Source organism: Martes martes, assembly GCF_963455335.1.
Source record: "Martes martes genome assembly, chromosome: 9".
Lineage (NCBI taxonomy): Eukaryota > Metazoa > Chordata > Mammalia > Carnivora > Mustelidae > Martes > Martes martes.
Genome location: NC_137896.1, coordinates 58195385 through 58211460, shown reverse-complemented (window position 1 = coordinate 58211460; position 16076 = coordinate 58195385). Strand labels below are relative to the sequence as shown.

The 16076-nt window shown below is 40.1% G+C and overlaps 1 protein-coding gene across 32 annotated transcripts in view; it reads left to right on the top strand.

Annotated features, from left to right (window-relative positions):
- Positions 1-16076, top strand: part of MAP4K4 (mitogen-activated protein kinase kinase kinase kinase 4) — a 192504-nt gene that overhangs the window by 130586 nt on the left and 45842 nt on the right. For all 32 annotated transcript variants that reach the window (XM_080814799.1, XM_080814791.1, XM_080814790.1 and 29 more), the window contains exons 10-12: positions 1586-1761; positions 4122-4194; positions 5669-5879. In XM_080814799.1, coding sequence (XP_080670925.1) covers positions 1586-1761; positions 4122-4194; positions 5669-5879 — 460 coding nt within the window. The remainder of the gene's footprint in view (positions 1-1585; positions 1762-4121; positions 4195-5668; positions 5880-16076) is intronic.

Sequence of the window (16076 nt, the reverse complement as noted above, 5' to 3'; positions counted from 1 at the left end):
CCTATTTTTCTGTTCTTTTCTACTTTTCATACTAGTATCAGAAAACGATTCATTAATTTCTTGTATTTTTCTACCTTTGTTATGTTTTTTCCTTTTGTTTTGGAATGATGGCTTCTCTCTCCCATCTCTAGAATATCAGCTATCCTACTTTTTCTTGATGTCTAACCTCCTGTAGCAGTAGTTCTTTTCTTTCCTCCTCTGGAAGTTTTATTACACATCTGCTGTTAGGTGTACATATATTTCCTGCATTTTATTTCCTATATGTTTTTCTTATAAAGCCTAGCATAAACATATGTAAATTGTTGATATATAAATATTTGTTGAATTGAAAAAAATGGTAAGTTTGAATGGAAATACAAGACAGTAGAAGTGATTCTTAAAAGCAGTGAAGTAATTGGAAAGAACTGATTTTCTAAATCACATTTTTAAGACTGAACAACTCATTCATTCAACAAAAATTTATTGCATACCTCTTGTGGTCTGCCCATGCTCAGTATTGGGCATTGCTGACAAGTTGAAAAATCAGAACCAGTTCCTGACCTGTACCTCAGCAGAAGAGACAGAAGGATAAACATGATGTGTACAGTCTATTAAATGCAGACACCCTAGGGGAAAGATTCCTAATTTGGGGGGGTATAGAGGTGGAGTGGTGCCAGGAAAGCCCCACTCAAAGAGACGACGCCTAACCCGAGTCTCAGAAAATAGGATGGGTGAGAGTCTCAGCCAAGGGTAGGGATGAGGGTTATCATGAGGCAGGCATGGAGAAACAGTCAAAAGTAGAAGTAGCTGGTAGGGTGAATGTAGATGACAAAGTCCTTACCCTCTTCAGAACTATTATGTATTTCTACATCTGTACATTAAGCATAGAGAATTGATAGATAAATCATTTGGAAACTGATCGAAATGTTATATTTTTTTTTTAAAGATTTTATTTATTTACTTGACAGACAGAGATCACAAGTAGGCAGAGAGGCAGGAAGAGAGAGGGGGAAGCAGGCTCCCTGCTGAGCAGAGAGCCAGATGCGGGGCTCGATCCCAGGACCCTGGGATCATGACCCGAGCCGAAGGCAGCGGCTTTAACCCACTGAGCCACCCAGGTGCCCCTCGAAATGTCATATTAACAGGTTCAAGAGCCCCAGCCTTTGGTCACTTACCTGACTCCTTATCTCTGTGTCTGTCCTTGTCTTTTAGGTTCCGGGCATCTGCTGTCTCTGTCTGCCTTCATTTTCACAAAAGCCTCCCTTTACCCCCTTGCCTTCTCAGTGATTAATAAGCAACAATAAGTGAATAATTCAGTGATTAATAAGCAACCTTACATTTAAACCCAGTTTGTTTAAATCTGACTTCCTTCAAAGCTCTCTGTTGGTGATTTATTGTCGTGATGTGGCATAACTCTTCAACCATGCTTAAATGATGCTTCTTATCCACCATGGTCCCGAGTTCCTAATACTTTCCTGTGCATTTGGAGAATGTTCACAGCGAATTCTGAATCTCTTCTATGTTTTCAGACTAATTATTCACTCATATTATGGAGTCTTGCTCTTTGCAATGGGAATTTGATTATCTTTTTTACTTCCTCTTACAGGTCAAAGAAATTTTTTAGTTTTATAGAAGGGTGCCTGGTGAAGAATTACATGCAGCGACCCTCCACAGAGCAGCTTTTGAAACATCCTTTTATAAGGGATCAGCCAAATGAAAGGCAAGTTAGAATCCAGCTTAAGGACCATATAGACCGGACCAGAAAGAAGAGAGGAGAGAAAGGTACTGACTTGTTTTTTATTTTCATCTTGAAAAAATAGTATTTTAGGTTTTTGCCACTAGAATAGGTTTTTCCTTTTCCACCCAGGAGTGTGTGCTCCCTTTGTCAGTGCTGGAGTAGCTTGTGTCTGCTCTGCAGGTCAGTCATGAGCCTCGGGTCCAGCCTGGCTCAGGTTGAGCTGACCAGAACTGCATGGTGTGTCACCAGGTAGACACCAGACAGACAGTGCTGTGGCTGGTCAGCATGGGAGGGTGTTTCTCTCATTCTCCCTCAGGAGCATGTCTTTGTTCTCTTTTTACTTCCTTAAGGGTGTTTGTGTTCTGAGTGCATCACTAAAGGGTTATTGAGCATCAGCTGTGAATGTCCACATCGGTGTGCTCACTCATTTCTCTCCTGCTCAAGAACCCCCTCGGTTTCTTACTGCTTAACTCTGCAGGTGGCGTGGTCCAGCCTGACTACTTTTTTCTTATTACGGCATAATACAGACACGCCCTTATGTCAATTATTTAACGTCCCTTTCTGTTCCCAGTATCTTGGTTTTGTATCTTTACATGTTCTGTGTCCACCTGCCTGGAGTGCCCTATGTTCCCCTCTGTCCAGCAAGGTACGGTCAGGCTTCATCCCCATCTTTCCAGTCCTCCCTGTTGCCTCGAGTCATGGTGATCTTTGTGTTTTGTGAATTCTTACCATAACTTTCTAGAACAACATTTAAATACCTGACATCTTGATAATGAATATTTCTTGACATTCAAACTTCAAGATCAAAGAAGAAACTAAATAAAGTGCAAGTTCAAGGTGATAAAAGAATTGTTCACAGCCCTCTTTGGAGGACCATACTGAGCTTTTTACATGTTCATTTCAGTCTTCAGAGCTAAATCATCAGTGATGCTCACAACTTTCTGGCCCTCTGATATATTCAGTTATAAAAGTAATTAAGCTTTGTACGTTAAGCTGTGTAGTTACAACAAGTGAACTAAAGTTTGAAAGTAAAGCTTTTTCTTAGGGAAAAGTTATTTTTACATTGGATAATTTTCCCAGTATGTATTTTCTTAATGGTAGTTCATAGTCCGGGAACATTTGCTGTGTGCCAGGTGTTTACCAGGTGCTCAGCCTGGAGACTCGTGCACATTTGCAGGTGGGACCAGTGGAGCACTTTATCTTCATTTTTTAGTTTTCAAGTTACAGTGGCCTTTTTCCCCATTGGCTTTCATTTACCTTTCAAATACCCTCATCCTTGCGTCAAAAAGGAATAGTTTATAGTACAAAATTTTAAACGTAACAGAGTACTATTTGAAGGAGTCCAAAGATTATTTAGGTTGGAATTTCCTTTGGAAGCTAGCCTATTTTAATCTTCTTTAAAATTACATCGTTTTGATTGTCTAGCAATGAAAAGAACTAATGTCATAGATAGCGACTGCTGAAGTTGTAGGTATATTAATCTACAACTATATATGATATAGACTGAACCATATTTTAAGTTCTCAGACTTGTTTTTCTTACCAGGACACTGACTTTCAACTTCGTATCTCTGAAAAAAGTTGGAAATGTGTTTTGTGAATTGATTTATTTTGTAGATCTCTTCAGCCTTTCTAGTTCTGATTGCTCTCTAGAGTGCAATGCTCCCTCAAATTTAGGTACTGACATTAGGTACAGGGTCTAATAAAATGGAGTGTTACTTTGGGGAAAATGGCATAAAACCTGTTGAAGTGAAAACAGGTTACTCATGTTGGAACTTGGACTTAAACTGGTGAAAGGAGAGCAACTCTTCTTTCCTGCTTTTGCTGTATTGTTTCTGCATCTGTTTTTCTCTGGCTTCATCTTTGTAACTTGTGGGAACATTTGATTTTGCATCTTTATGCTTTGAGGGTCTCCTGTGCTTCACCCATGGTCAGTCCTGCAGAACTTTCTCCTGCTTTGTTAGCTCCCTAAGTGCCAACAATAACCAAATGACGTCTTCTAGTTGCCTTAGTTTGGGCCGTTAAGTCTCTTTCTTTCGCATTTTGGCATCAAGGGTCCTTTCCAAATTTGCTGATGCTTTGGGGCTGCTTTTCTTATGTGTCCAGAGCTTGAGAGTCCTTCTCACCGCCCTGTACCCCCTCCTGTGCATCCCATAAGGAGTGGTCTTGAATGCAGTGGAATCTGCTCTTCCATGCAAAGTTAAGGGTACCCCAGGGAATGCCGCCATTTACTGACTGTGGGAATTGGATGTCACGCTCCTCCTACCTCCAGGTTCTCCTGTACATATTATTTTCATAAAGGACATAGTTTGTTTTCTGCTGTTACACTGTTGGAGATGCTTGCCTATACATGCATGTGTCATGATTTGTGAACTGTCCCATTTATCTTGCCCTTTTCTTTGTAGATGAAACCGAGTATGAGTACAGTGGGAGTGAGGAAGAAGAGGAGGAAGTGCCTGAACAGGAAGGAGAGCCAAGGTAATGATTTATCATTTTATCACTTTATCATTTTATTGAACTCACTTTATCATTTTAAATGAACTCACTGTTCAACTTCCTGCTTTATGAAGAAATTGTTTCATGTCGACGCCAGGATTTCAAGAAATCTTCAAGTACCTTAAAAGTGCCTTAACATCTTCATTCTTTCTCATCCTTTGAAAGATACCTATTAAACATTCTCCCCCTCTGGATCCTCTTATCCAGTGGTGCTTTCCTGAGATTGCATTGTTTCCCCTCCCCTATCACGTAGCAGTGCATAGGGCTGTTTGGTTCTGGGAAAGAGGGGCCTGCCACAGGCACTGCTGCTCTGGGAGGCATGGACGGTATGTGCTGTGCAGCGTATAAAACAGTCCTGCTCCAAAGGCTTGTCTTGCCCGGGCAGTCGGGTGTCTGTTGAAAAACATGGCAGGCTTTCCCAAAATGTTGTTTGGTTTTGTTTTGTTCTTCCCACAAGTGTGGTTATCAGCAGTTCATTTCTTCTGCTTATGTATATTCTGTCCTGAATAATCTTATAGTCTGTGGTTTGGATATCTGTGGCTTCCCCCAAGGTACAGTGAAGCAGAAGGTTGAAGGTTTGGTAGTATGAATCTTACAGTAACTAATTATCCAGGGAGGTTTTAAAATTTTAGTAATGGTCTTGCCTGGCAGTCCTTCACGCTTTCAGCTACACGTAACTTGACTCATTGAACAAAAGGGGCCTGGAAGGGTATGTTGAAAGACCTGTGGAGACCTACGTACAGGCAGTGGGAGTTTGGAGAGAGCATATGAAGAGATAAGAAAATGTATTGTTAAAACCCTATATGTTTTTCTGCTTACATAGTAGAATATTTGAATCCATTTGAGACTAAATATTTTGGAGTAATTTGAACTGATTTCTTGAGCAATGTAATTATTTTGGGTGGGAGCATGATACAAGGAAAGAGGCTGTTGAAGGAGATTGATTTGCCATGTTATTCTGGGTAGTGAAAGTGGAGCAGTGGCTCTCAGCGATGAGATCAGCTAGTGATGATGCTGTTTATCTGTGCAATGGCTCATTCTTGGAACCCACTTGGGTTTAGCCGCTTATTTGGGAAGCAGGCAGTGGGAGGGCATACGTGGTAAGACTTGGTGGGAAGTAAAGTGGTCAGAGAGGAAGGTGGTTCCACTTCTACTCATGAAGTTGAAGAAGGGGATTTCCAACTTTTCCTTTTACAGAGTTTGAGTTGATGTGAGAATCTTAAGTAGAGATGTCTTTCAAGTATCCAGGATGGAGTTTGAAGATATTTGTGAAATGGATAAAAGATGTAATACTCTTGAACTTTAGATACAATTATTCCCATGGATTTATTAATTGAGCCTCAGAGTGGGAGGAACTCATTAGGAGGATGACTGGAATAGGACACTGAGGCCCCAGTCTCACTTGGAGGGCAGAGTGATCTGTGTGCACTCCTGAAAGCCCTGCCTCCTCCTCTAGCTCCATCGTCAACGTGCCTGGTGAGTCAACGCTTCGGCGGGATTTCTTGAGACTGCAGCAGGAGAACAAGGAGCGTTCTGAGGCTCTTCGGAGACAGCAGTTACTGCAGGAGCAACAGCTCCGGGAGCAAGAAGAATATAAAAGGCAGCTGCTGGCAGAGAGGCAGAAACGGATTGAGCAACAGAAAGAACAGAGGCGTCGGCTTGAAGAGGTAGGAAAAGGGAAATGTCCAGTTGGTTTTCTTTTTCTTTACTTAGATTGGTAGTCAGACACTCAAAGGAATGTTTTCTGTGGCTGCCTGATAGAATACCTTTCCCCTGCTCAGGTGATTTTGGAGGGAAAGCTTACGCTTTTGGACTGGCAGGCCTTCACATTCCTTGTGGTCTTCAAAATGTTTTCCTTGCTTGTAAAACTCAAGGACCTGCCCCACAGTTACTCATCATCATATTTTGCTTAGATGCACAACAGCAGGGGCCCAGAGATAGCATCATACCAGTTCTGCAAAGGCTGTTTCTGTTTGTGGTTTAAGTTGGCAAGCTCAGGCTTGACCTGATTTCTTTTCTTCCCTTGGCCTCTGGGTCCAAGTTCATGTGTACATATTTTTCTGAAACTTCAGACTTTTTCACAGGAAAAATGTTTTTTCTATGAATGCCTTAGCTTTAGTTTAGTTTAGTTTTGTTTTGTTTTAAATAAATGCCTCAACTGTAGGTACATTTAAGAGTAAAGGATGAAAAGGGTGCCTGGCTGGCTCAGTCAGTGGAGCTTTCAACTCTTAATCTCAGGTTGTGAGTTCCAGCTCCATAGTGGGTGTAGAGATGACTTAAAATCTTTAAGAAAAAGAGTAAAGGATGAGAAAATAATAAAATTGGGTATAATTCACCTGCTCTTCTGTAAACTAGTTGTTAATGTAGTGGAATTAGTTGTATTTTGCAGTAAGGAACTATATTTTGTATATTTGCTCATTTAATTCAGTAATACTACTAACATTGGTGCTGTGGTTACCCAGAGCTTTTTCATTTGTACTTCATAGAAGCATCATTTCTCTCTATTTCACTTGGGGCACACACACACAAAAAAAACCTTTTGGTTTTTTCCCTATTATTATATATTTCACAGCTCCAGTTTTCTCATTCATAATAGTACAGCTTCAAATTTCTCATTCATAGTATTTTCTGTTTCTGCTTAATTAATTCACCTTGATTCATATTTCTTACAGCAGAAAAAGAATGTAAAACAAGAAGGGAGCCCTGTATTGATACTTAACAGTGGAGTTTAATGTAAATAACAACACATGGGATATTACCCAGGTTTTTTAAGAGTATTTCATGATTAGGGGGAATCTTTGTTTTGTGTGTTTTGTAGTCTGAATCTGAAAACTTTATACTTTGTTCCTAGTTTAGAAAACCAGCGCCCTTCTAATAACTAAGGAGACTAGAAATATTTAGCCCGGGCTTATGGAAGAAAACATACGATAAACCTTCCTCTGTAGGAGGGACAACAGTGCTGTTTACCTCTTTTTGCAGTTTATTTGCAGACTCTTTTGTAGTATTTTTAAGACTCTTCTCAGTGCTCTTTGAACATAACAAAAACCCAGAGTGGTCCAGGGTTTGTTGAAGTTGCGTGGTGACCATTCGTATGTGAGAATGCTTGAGTGTTGAGGCTCTGGCTATTTCTAGTTCTTTATGCAATATTTTCTACTGTCCATTTAAACCCTGGACTGTACTTTCCCTAAAGACACGATATAGGGTAGTTTGGTGGTTTGTAACATCAGCTCGAGCTCATTGGCATGCCACGGAAATTGCTTTCAGCCCAAGGGGTAGTGGGACAGGTGTCCATTATCTAGCGTCTGTAGGGAGGAGGATTGCAAAGTGAAGGCCGGCACTGGCTAGAGAAGAGAGACTGAAATTTGACAGCCATTTTGTTTTATTAGTTAAAACAAAGACTAGAGGATTAGGGAAGTGGGCTAAATGAGAACTTCGCACTTTACTTGCTTCAATTAGCCCTTTAATTTCAGCTTCTCAGTAAGAGTTCAAATTCAGAGTCACCTCTTGGCACCTCTTAATCAGGAAAGATGGAGCTGGGTATCAAACAGGGAACATTTGCATGTATAGAATCCACTAATTTGGATTCTTGATGATCTAGCTCCTTTTTACTAGCCTAGGATAATTAAGCGTTATCTACACTCTAGGTCTCAGAAGGTAATTTGGGAATATTTAAACGATTTATGGTTTTTAGTTCTTTATTGACATTAAAGCTTCAGTCAGAACTGTTTGGGGAATAGGGATTCCTTTTGTTATTAACGAAGTAGATAGAGATGGTCAGCCTCAGTCATAAGATAAATGACAATTACGACTGAAAGGAGAGGTGTGCCTGGGTGGCATGGTAACATTAAATTGACACTTAATAGTAAGTGTCCAACTGTTGATCTCAGCGCAGGTCTTGATCTCTCGGGGTCATGAGGTAAATAAAGCCCTGCCTTGGGCTCCACGCTAGCTTAGAGTCTACTTAAACAATCAAACAAGTGACCCCCCCCCCCATGAAAGATAACAAATATTTGTCAGTGATTGACAAAAAGAAATGGACCCAAAGTCGAGGTTGTAGGGAAACTGAGTACAGATTTTCCTTTCTTTGCAACTGCCACAAAATCCGGCTCATCAGCCCTCTTTGCAGATGAGTGCTTGGCCCTTCATAGGACCTTCATCTTTTTTTTTTTTTTTTTTTCTCATTAAACTTTTGTTTTAATGGGTCTCAAAATTCTGTGACAGATTTTTGGTCAAGTTGTTTCCATTAAAAAGTACTGATTTTAAAAACTAATAACTTAAAACTGCCACACACACACACAAAAACAAATGGTCCACAAAACATTCTCCTTTCCTTCTGAAGGTTTTACGATGCATTGTTATCATTAACCAGTCTTTTACTATTAAACTTAAATGGCCAGTTGACCTTCATCTTTAAGAAATCAGTAGGTGTGTATACTCAGCTCTTCTTTTGTTCGTTGAGATGTGCTGCTGCTAGGATCCTTCACCTTTATCTTCCTCTACTTCCCCCACCTTGGCTCCTGTGTGAACTGGAGGTCTTAGAAGTCCTTGCAAATATTTTCGATGCTGTCTCTCATCTTGCTGGAAGTGGGGTTTCTGTTTGTATTTTCCATTTTCCTTTTTTGTTTTCTGATGGTCCTAGGCTGAAAGGGGGAGAATGTGGAGCTCAGGCATCGTTCACACTGGCATCTTCGGTTTAGTCCTTTCCTGGACCTCACAGCTCCTCACGTGGTTGAGTCTGCTTCCCAGTGTTTCTCATCAGGACCTGCTCAGGGTATTCTCCACTTACTGAAGTATTGCATCTAGATTCAGAAGCCCATGTGGTAATGACCCCCTGCATCAAAAATGTTAACATGACTCTATTACCTTTCATATTTAGATGCATCATCACACCTCTGCCTCAAATAGAATGTTGCCTCTAAGGGGCGCCTTAGAGTGGCTCAGTGGGTTAAGCCTCTGCCTTCGGCTCAGGTCATGATCTCAGGGTCCTGGGCTCGAGCCCCACATCGGGCTCTCTGCTCAGCAGGGAACCTGCTTCTCCCTCTCTCTCTGCCTGCCTCTCTGCCTACTTGTGATCTCTCTGTCAAATAAATTAAAAAAAAAAAATCTTAAAAAAAATAATTCGAATGTTGCCATTCGAATGTTGCTCTTTTTTTTTTCCTCCCATAAAAATTGTTCTCAGGCCAGCTTTTCCTCCCATTCCATTCCATTCTTTCCCTTTGAGGGGAAGCACAATGAAGGATATTTAGTTGTAGTGTCATCTTATCCTAATGATTTGTGCTCTTGTTGCATTGAGTCTTGATATCTATTAACTGTTTCTCCCTGCTTCCATGACCAATATCCACATACTTGATTAGCATGTTTTCTCATTCTTTGTCTCTTTTTAATACAAATATTAAGAGCAGAAGATCAGTAGTCTAAGTTAAGATTACCACATTATTAGTTGGTATAGTTTGGATATGTTTTTGAACCTCTTACGTATTTAAATAAGTTCCCTGTCTAGTTTATATATCTTCATTTTGACCCCATGGAAACTTACCAAATTATTAGTAAAAGCAAGATATGTTTGTCTGTGCTTTGGTTTGCTACTTTAGTAAACTTTAGAAAAGATAATTTCTAAGGGAAGATTTGTTTTGAGCTAGCCCTTGGTGCCATGATAACACCAGCACCTTATGGTTGGGGTATTTTAACTGTATATAAATGATATTTTTAGTATATATAGGAGTCAAAATCAAACTTTTCATTTAAGGTTAAAATTTATCCTTTCCTTTAAAAAAAAGAAAAAAAGAGAGGAAGAAAGAAAGTAAGGAAACCCTCTCTCTACCCAGTCTTACCTTTTGGGAAGATGACCATGGTACCTGTGCTCTGTAGACTGTTTTAGCCTTGGAGTTGCAGTTGTCATTTTGTGATTTTGGTTGCTTCAAGTTGGGGGTCAATGTTAGTGGCAGCCCCAGCAGTTTCTTTGCTTTTTATTCCACCAAGAGGACACTTGGTTATAATCACTTCCAGCATTTCTACAAATTCCAAAGTGACTAAAATTTTAGAGAGTGGGTGGAAGTGGAAGAAATTAAAAACAAGGGAAAGCAAGAGAAAAATAAATTTTCTGTGTGAAGTGAGATCTGTACTGAAGTTAAACTGTAACACCAGGAAAACATGAAAGTTTCTAAGAAAAAAATTAGTAAACTGCCCCATGTATTTGTTGGCTCTGAGATCTTGGAAGGAAGACATAGTGGACCCCTTTACCCCAACCGGGTCTCCATGTATCGTAAGAGGAACCATTTCCTCACCCCTCTTTGCCTACACAAAGGCCTTTGTGTGGCAGATCATGACTATCTCAAATCAAGAGTACGTATTAGCACAGTGCTACTTTTTTTTTTTTTTTTTTACAGTTCCACCTGTGATACATGCATCAGGGTGTGCTAGTGCCCCTACAGCCCAGACCTTGCTTTCTATCAAGTTGGCAGCTCCAGATTTTTTTTGCAGAGGGTAGTTTTCTTGTCTTTCAGAACTTCATGTAAGTTCTCCAGTGTTCTTTTGACATCCTAGTCTAGTGTTTGGTTATATTTACAGTAAAATTTTTTAAGAGTTAGCTTAATTCAGCAAATGTTACTTTGTTGCCTGAAGGTGGGAAAGAATTGTCTTTGGGGAGAAGCAAATAGTTTTTCTACTAAGGCTTCATCAGAACTTGTACAAATAAACCTCAACGATTGGTGGTATATCTGTGCAGTAAGTAACACGACCTCAGAAGTGCTTGGAGGTAGCCGAATGTGAAGAACAGACTGGTTTATTAAAGTCAGTTAGTTTCTACTAAGGCCAGCAATTTCAGTGGAGTGTATTTAAATGGACCTCACTGTTACCAGTGTGAAAAGTTTCGAAAAAGTTTTTAGAATGTGAGATGAAAATATTACTTTTAAATACCAGACTAGAAAGGGAACCTAATTAAAGCATAGCTGGAAAAGTACGTACTTAGGCATGCTTGGGGAAATTTTGAGGAATAGGAAAGCTCTATAATTTTAGAGATTTGGAAATCACTTTATAGCATCATGCAGTTTTTCAGCTTGTTTGATTTTGTTTTCAAAGAGTGATTTAAGAAAATAATGATGACATCAGTTTGCAAATGCTTCACAAGATTAAATCATGTTATTCATTCCTAGTGGGGAAAGCCTGAAAAGGCATGTCTGTTAGTATCTCCTAGGTTTTGTTATTTGAGTCTTGATATCTATTAACTGTTTGTTATTTGAGTCTTGATATCTATTAACAGGCATAAGATTAATCCAGTATGAATTCATGGTACTTGGTTGATGGTTGATGGCATATGTGTTTTGTTTTTGGCTACCTTCTTTCAAGGTTCTATTGTAAGAGGCCAGCTTTTTACTTGAACCGTCTAGTAAGATATATTTTCTAAGGGCTTTCTTCTAGTTTTAGTTATCCCTCCTCCCTTAAATTGAGAGCCTGTTCTGAGTGAGGTGGTTTTATGGTTGATAGTTTAGAACCTTGCTCTTGGTCCAGTTTACAGTTTCAAATGTTAAAGCATAATGTGGAAGAGGAGTCAGTAATTGCTTTTTTTTTTTTTTTTTTTTAAACTTTAGCCTCAGTCTTTTCAACCAGTTGGTTTACAAACCGGAACTTGCTTAGTAGGATATTTGTAGGAAACTTAGCACTTTCCACATTGTCTTGTGGATTTTTAAAAAGCGTATGGCTTACGTTTCTATGAGACTTGAAGGAGAGGGACTGTGTCTAGTTTATCTTTGTATTCTGATCATGGTGCTTAATATTTCTCAAATGGATGAATGGATCATTTGTGGTTCTAGATGCATCTCTGGAAAGAAGGGACTTATTCTTAAAATTTATGTCCATTCTTAAATGGAATTCTGGGCTTGAGATCTCTAATTTGAGTTCCAGAGATACCTTAAAGTTCTTTAAAGGACGTTATAGAATGTCCTGAGGCATAAAGGATATGTTGTGTAAAGTATGAGGCACTATCCAAATGTAATCATTATTGTTTAAGTCTTTATGTACTTAACAAGTGATCTCAAAAAGATGGCTTTATCATTTGCGACCACATGGATGGAACTAGAGGATATTATGCTTAGTGAAATAAGTCAATCGGAGAGAGACAACTATCATATGATCTCCCTGATATGAGGAATTGGACATGCAGTGTGGGGGGTTTGGGGGGTAGGAGAAGAATAAATGCAACAAGATGGGATTGGGAGGGAGACAAACCATAAGAGACTCTAAATGTCGCAGAACAAACTGAGGGTTGCTTGGGGGGCGGGGCGGGGAGAGGGGCATGGGGTTATGGACATTGGGAGGGGTGTGTGCTCTGGTGAGTGCTGTGAAGTGTGTAAACCTGACGATTCACAGACCTGTACACCTGGGGCTAAAAATACATTATATGTTTATAAAAAAATGAAAAAAAATAAAAAAAAAGATGGCTTTATGATTTGATTGGATCTTATTAGGACATAGATATATGAATGGATTCTTTAGTCTTTTATTACTCTAAATGCTAAATGGCATCCAAGACAGTCGTTTTTCTCTTGGTTGCCATGTGTTCCGTGTGAGGGTTAGGTTCAGCTCAAAAAAGTATTTATTATGATATCTACGACAGAGTGAAAAAGATGAGCAAAACATGATTCCTGCTCTCAAGGAGTTTATGGGGTTTTTTGTGTGTTGACCTAGTAACCAAGAGTATGGTACTTTCATAGGAAACAGAAGAAAAAGCTGTTCGGAGGTTTTCATTTGACAATTGAGAGCATCAGTTGTAGCCTGTTCTTGTTTGTAAGATGTTTGTTTACTGTTATTTTATGGTGTGCATTTTGAATTAAACTTCTAATAATTTTTAATTGTGATAATTACATTGAATAATTACATAATAACAGTTATATTGACTTTGGAAAACATTTGAACAAAAACAACATGATACTTATCTCACTTCCATTGAGAAATCCTGGTAAAGTGACTGAACAAACAAAAATGGTATAAACAATAAGGACAAGGAGAACAAGAAAGGAAACCAAATTGTGGAAATTAGTGCATGGAAGAGTGAAAACTGTAAGAAGGCTAATACTGCAAATTCTGGAAGAGAGTAAAAAATGAGAGGCAACAGGTGAGGCTGAAAACATGTATATATGGACAGTTAGATTCTCCTACCCCAGGCAGCCAGACTGCTGCGTTCCTTCTCCTCAGCTGGAGCAGATACCGACTTCCTAGAAAAAGTGAACTCAGAGCCTCAGAACATTAGAGAACTCCGGCACAACTGAGTATGTGGAGAGAGAGGTACTACAAGCACTCTCACCTTAGCTCCCATAGTGCTGGCAACCACCTTATCACAGATGCCACCTTCTCTTTTGCACCTCCTACTCAACTCAGGCAGGAGATTGGGAGGATGCTTAGAAGATTACAGAGATTCCTAGCCCAAGGGACATAAGGCCCCAATGAAATGACCGTACTGCCTCACATCACCTTGCATTAAAGCTTAGTAGTTACCAAGTGTTCTCCAGAGCCCTTATAGGTGGCTTTTTACTGTCTTACATGTGAGTGGGCAACCAGGATTGTGGGCACTGAGAAAAATCTTTAACATGAAAGATTCCAGGACAAATGGAAGAAGGACCTTGAAGGACGTAGACAGTGTAGGGAACAGACTAAATATTTCACACGTACACACATGTACAGAATCTTAATATCCTTAGAATGAGAAGAACATACAATATTCATAAGAATGTTCAGAAAATAAGAATTTTTTTTTTAAAGATTGTATTTATTTATTTATTTGACAGACAGATCACAAGCAGGCAGAGAGGCAGGCAGAGAGAGAGAGAGGGAAGCAGGCTCCCTGCTGAGCAGAAAGCCCGATGAGGAGGCTCGATCCCAGGACCCTGGGATCATGACCTGAGCCGAAGGCAGAGGCTTTAACCCACTGAGCCACCCAGGCGCCCCCAGAAAATAAGAATTTTTGAGAAGTTTTTTTATAAGTTAAAACTCCCCAAAGTATGGGGGTGTATGTGTTTGTGTGTGTTGGGGGAGGGGGTTAAGTTTATGGGGAACAGAAGAGAAACAGAATCAAGCCAGGGGCTTTAACTTGGTGGTCTAGGAAATAATTACTATAGGGAGAACCACAAAAGTAATTCAAGGAAAGTTTCTAGAACTAAGAAATAGAAATTCTGGGCTGAAAGATATACTGAGTACCCAGCACAATGAACAAAAAAAGACCCATAGAAACACACATACAGGGGCACCTGGGTGGCTCAGTGGATTAAAGCCTCTGCCTTCGGCTCAGGTCATGATCTCAGGGTCCTGGGATCGAGCCCCGCATCAGGCTCTCAGCTCAGCCTGCTTCCCCCTCTCTTTCTGCCTCCCTCTCTGCCTACTTGTGATCTATCTGTCAAATAAATAAATAAAATCTTAAAAAAACAAAAGAAACACACATACATCGTCTTGACATTAAAAATGTCTGGGATAAAAAGAGGATCCTGAAAGTCATGGTGGTGGGGAGCAGGTATAGAGGGGTGTGCATGGGTCTTATACTAAGTATCAGTCATCTAAATGGTCCAAGATTCTCCAGGAATACCGTTAGAAACTAGAAAGTGACATAGCTGTACTTGTGGAAATCTGAGGGAAAATTACTTGTCTCGGCCAAAATTATATGTACTTTGTGAGGGTAAAAATTCTTTGGCCTGGCCTGCAAAGTCCCTAAAAGCCTTTTGCCTTGTCTTTACTCCTCCTCAAGAAGCTACTAGAGGATATGTTCCCACAAATGAGGAAGAAGGTGACAAGGGCTCTAGGAAATGGAATCCTGCACAGGAGAGAGGTGAGAAGGAGTCAGTTAGTGAACAAGTAAAGGATTCCTAAAGAGCAAGCAGTGTTGGTTGGCAGAGGGGAAGAGAAGCTATGAGAATCAGTCTCTAAGACAAGAAATTTTGACCATATTGGAAGGAGGTCTGTGGTGGTATAAGAGACTTTACAGGGATGCCTGGGTGGTTCAGTCGGTTAAGCTGCTGCCTTCAGCTCAGGTCATGATCCCAGGGTCCTGGGATCGAGTACCACATCAGGCTCCTTGCTCAGCAGGGAACCTGCTTCTCCACCTCTGCCTGCCACTCTGCCTGCTTGTGTATGCGTGCGCGCGTGCACTTGCTCTCTCTCTCTGACAAATAAATAAATAAAATCTTAAAAAATAAAAAAGACATTAGAGATGATTTTGTGATGGACCCATAGAAAGCCAGTGAAACATGGGGCGCCTGGGTGGCTCAGTGGGTTAAATAGAGCCTCTGCCTTGGGCTCGGGTCATGATCTCAGGGTCCTGGGATCGAGCCCCGAATCGGCCTCTCGGCTCAGCGGGGAGCCTGCTTCCTCCCCTCTCTCTGCCTGCCTCTCTGCCTACTTGTGATCTCTGTCTGTCAAATAAATAAGTAAAATCTTAAAAAAAAAAAAAGCGAGTGAAACAGACAACAGCAACAAAAATAAGGCGACTAATAGCTCCCCAGTAAACTCAAGTTTGCTTGAATATGGTTTTCATTTAACAGAAATTGTTACAGGACTGGATTAGGAGCATATGATGGTGCCGTATGAGGGATATTCTTTGGGAGAAATCAATAGATGATGTCTAAAGTGGAAAAAAAAATAGCTCTTATAAACTTAATTTAAAAATCGGGTTGTAAATACTATGGGTAAAGCTAAAAGCATTGAAAGTGGTTCTACCTTGGGAATAAGAATTGAGGGTGAGGAGAAATGGAAAACCTAATTTTTGATATAAGCCTTATATTCTTTTTGACTTTTTAAAGTACTTAGTAGTTTAAAATTTAAAATGTGAGGCAGGCCTAGGTGGCTCAGTCAGTTAAGCATCTGACTCTTGATTTTGGCTCAGG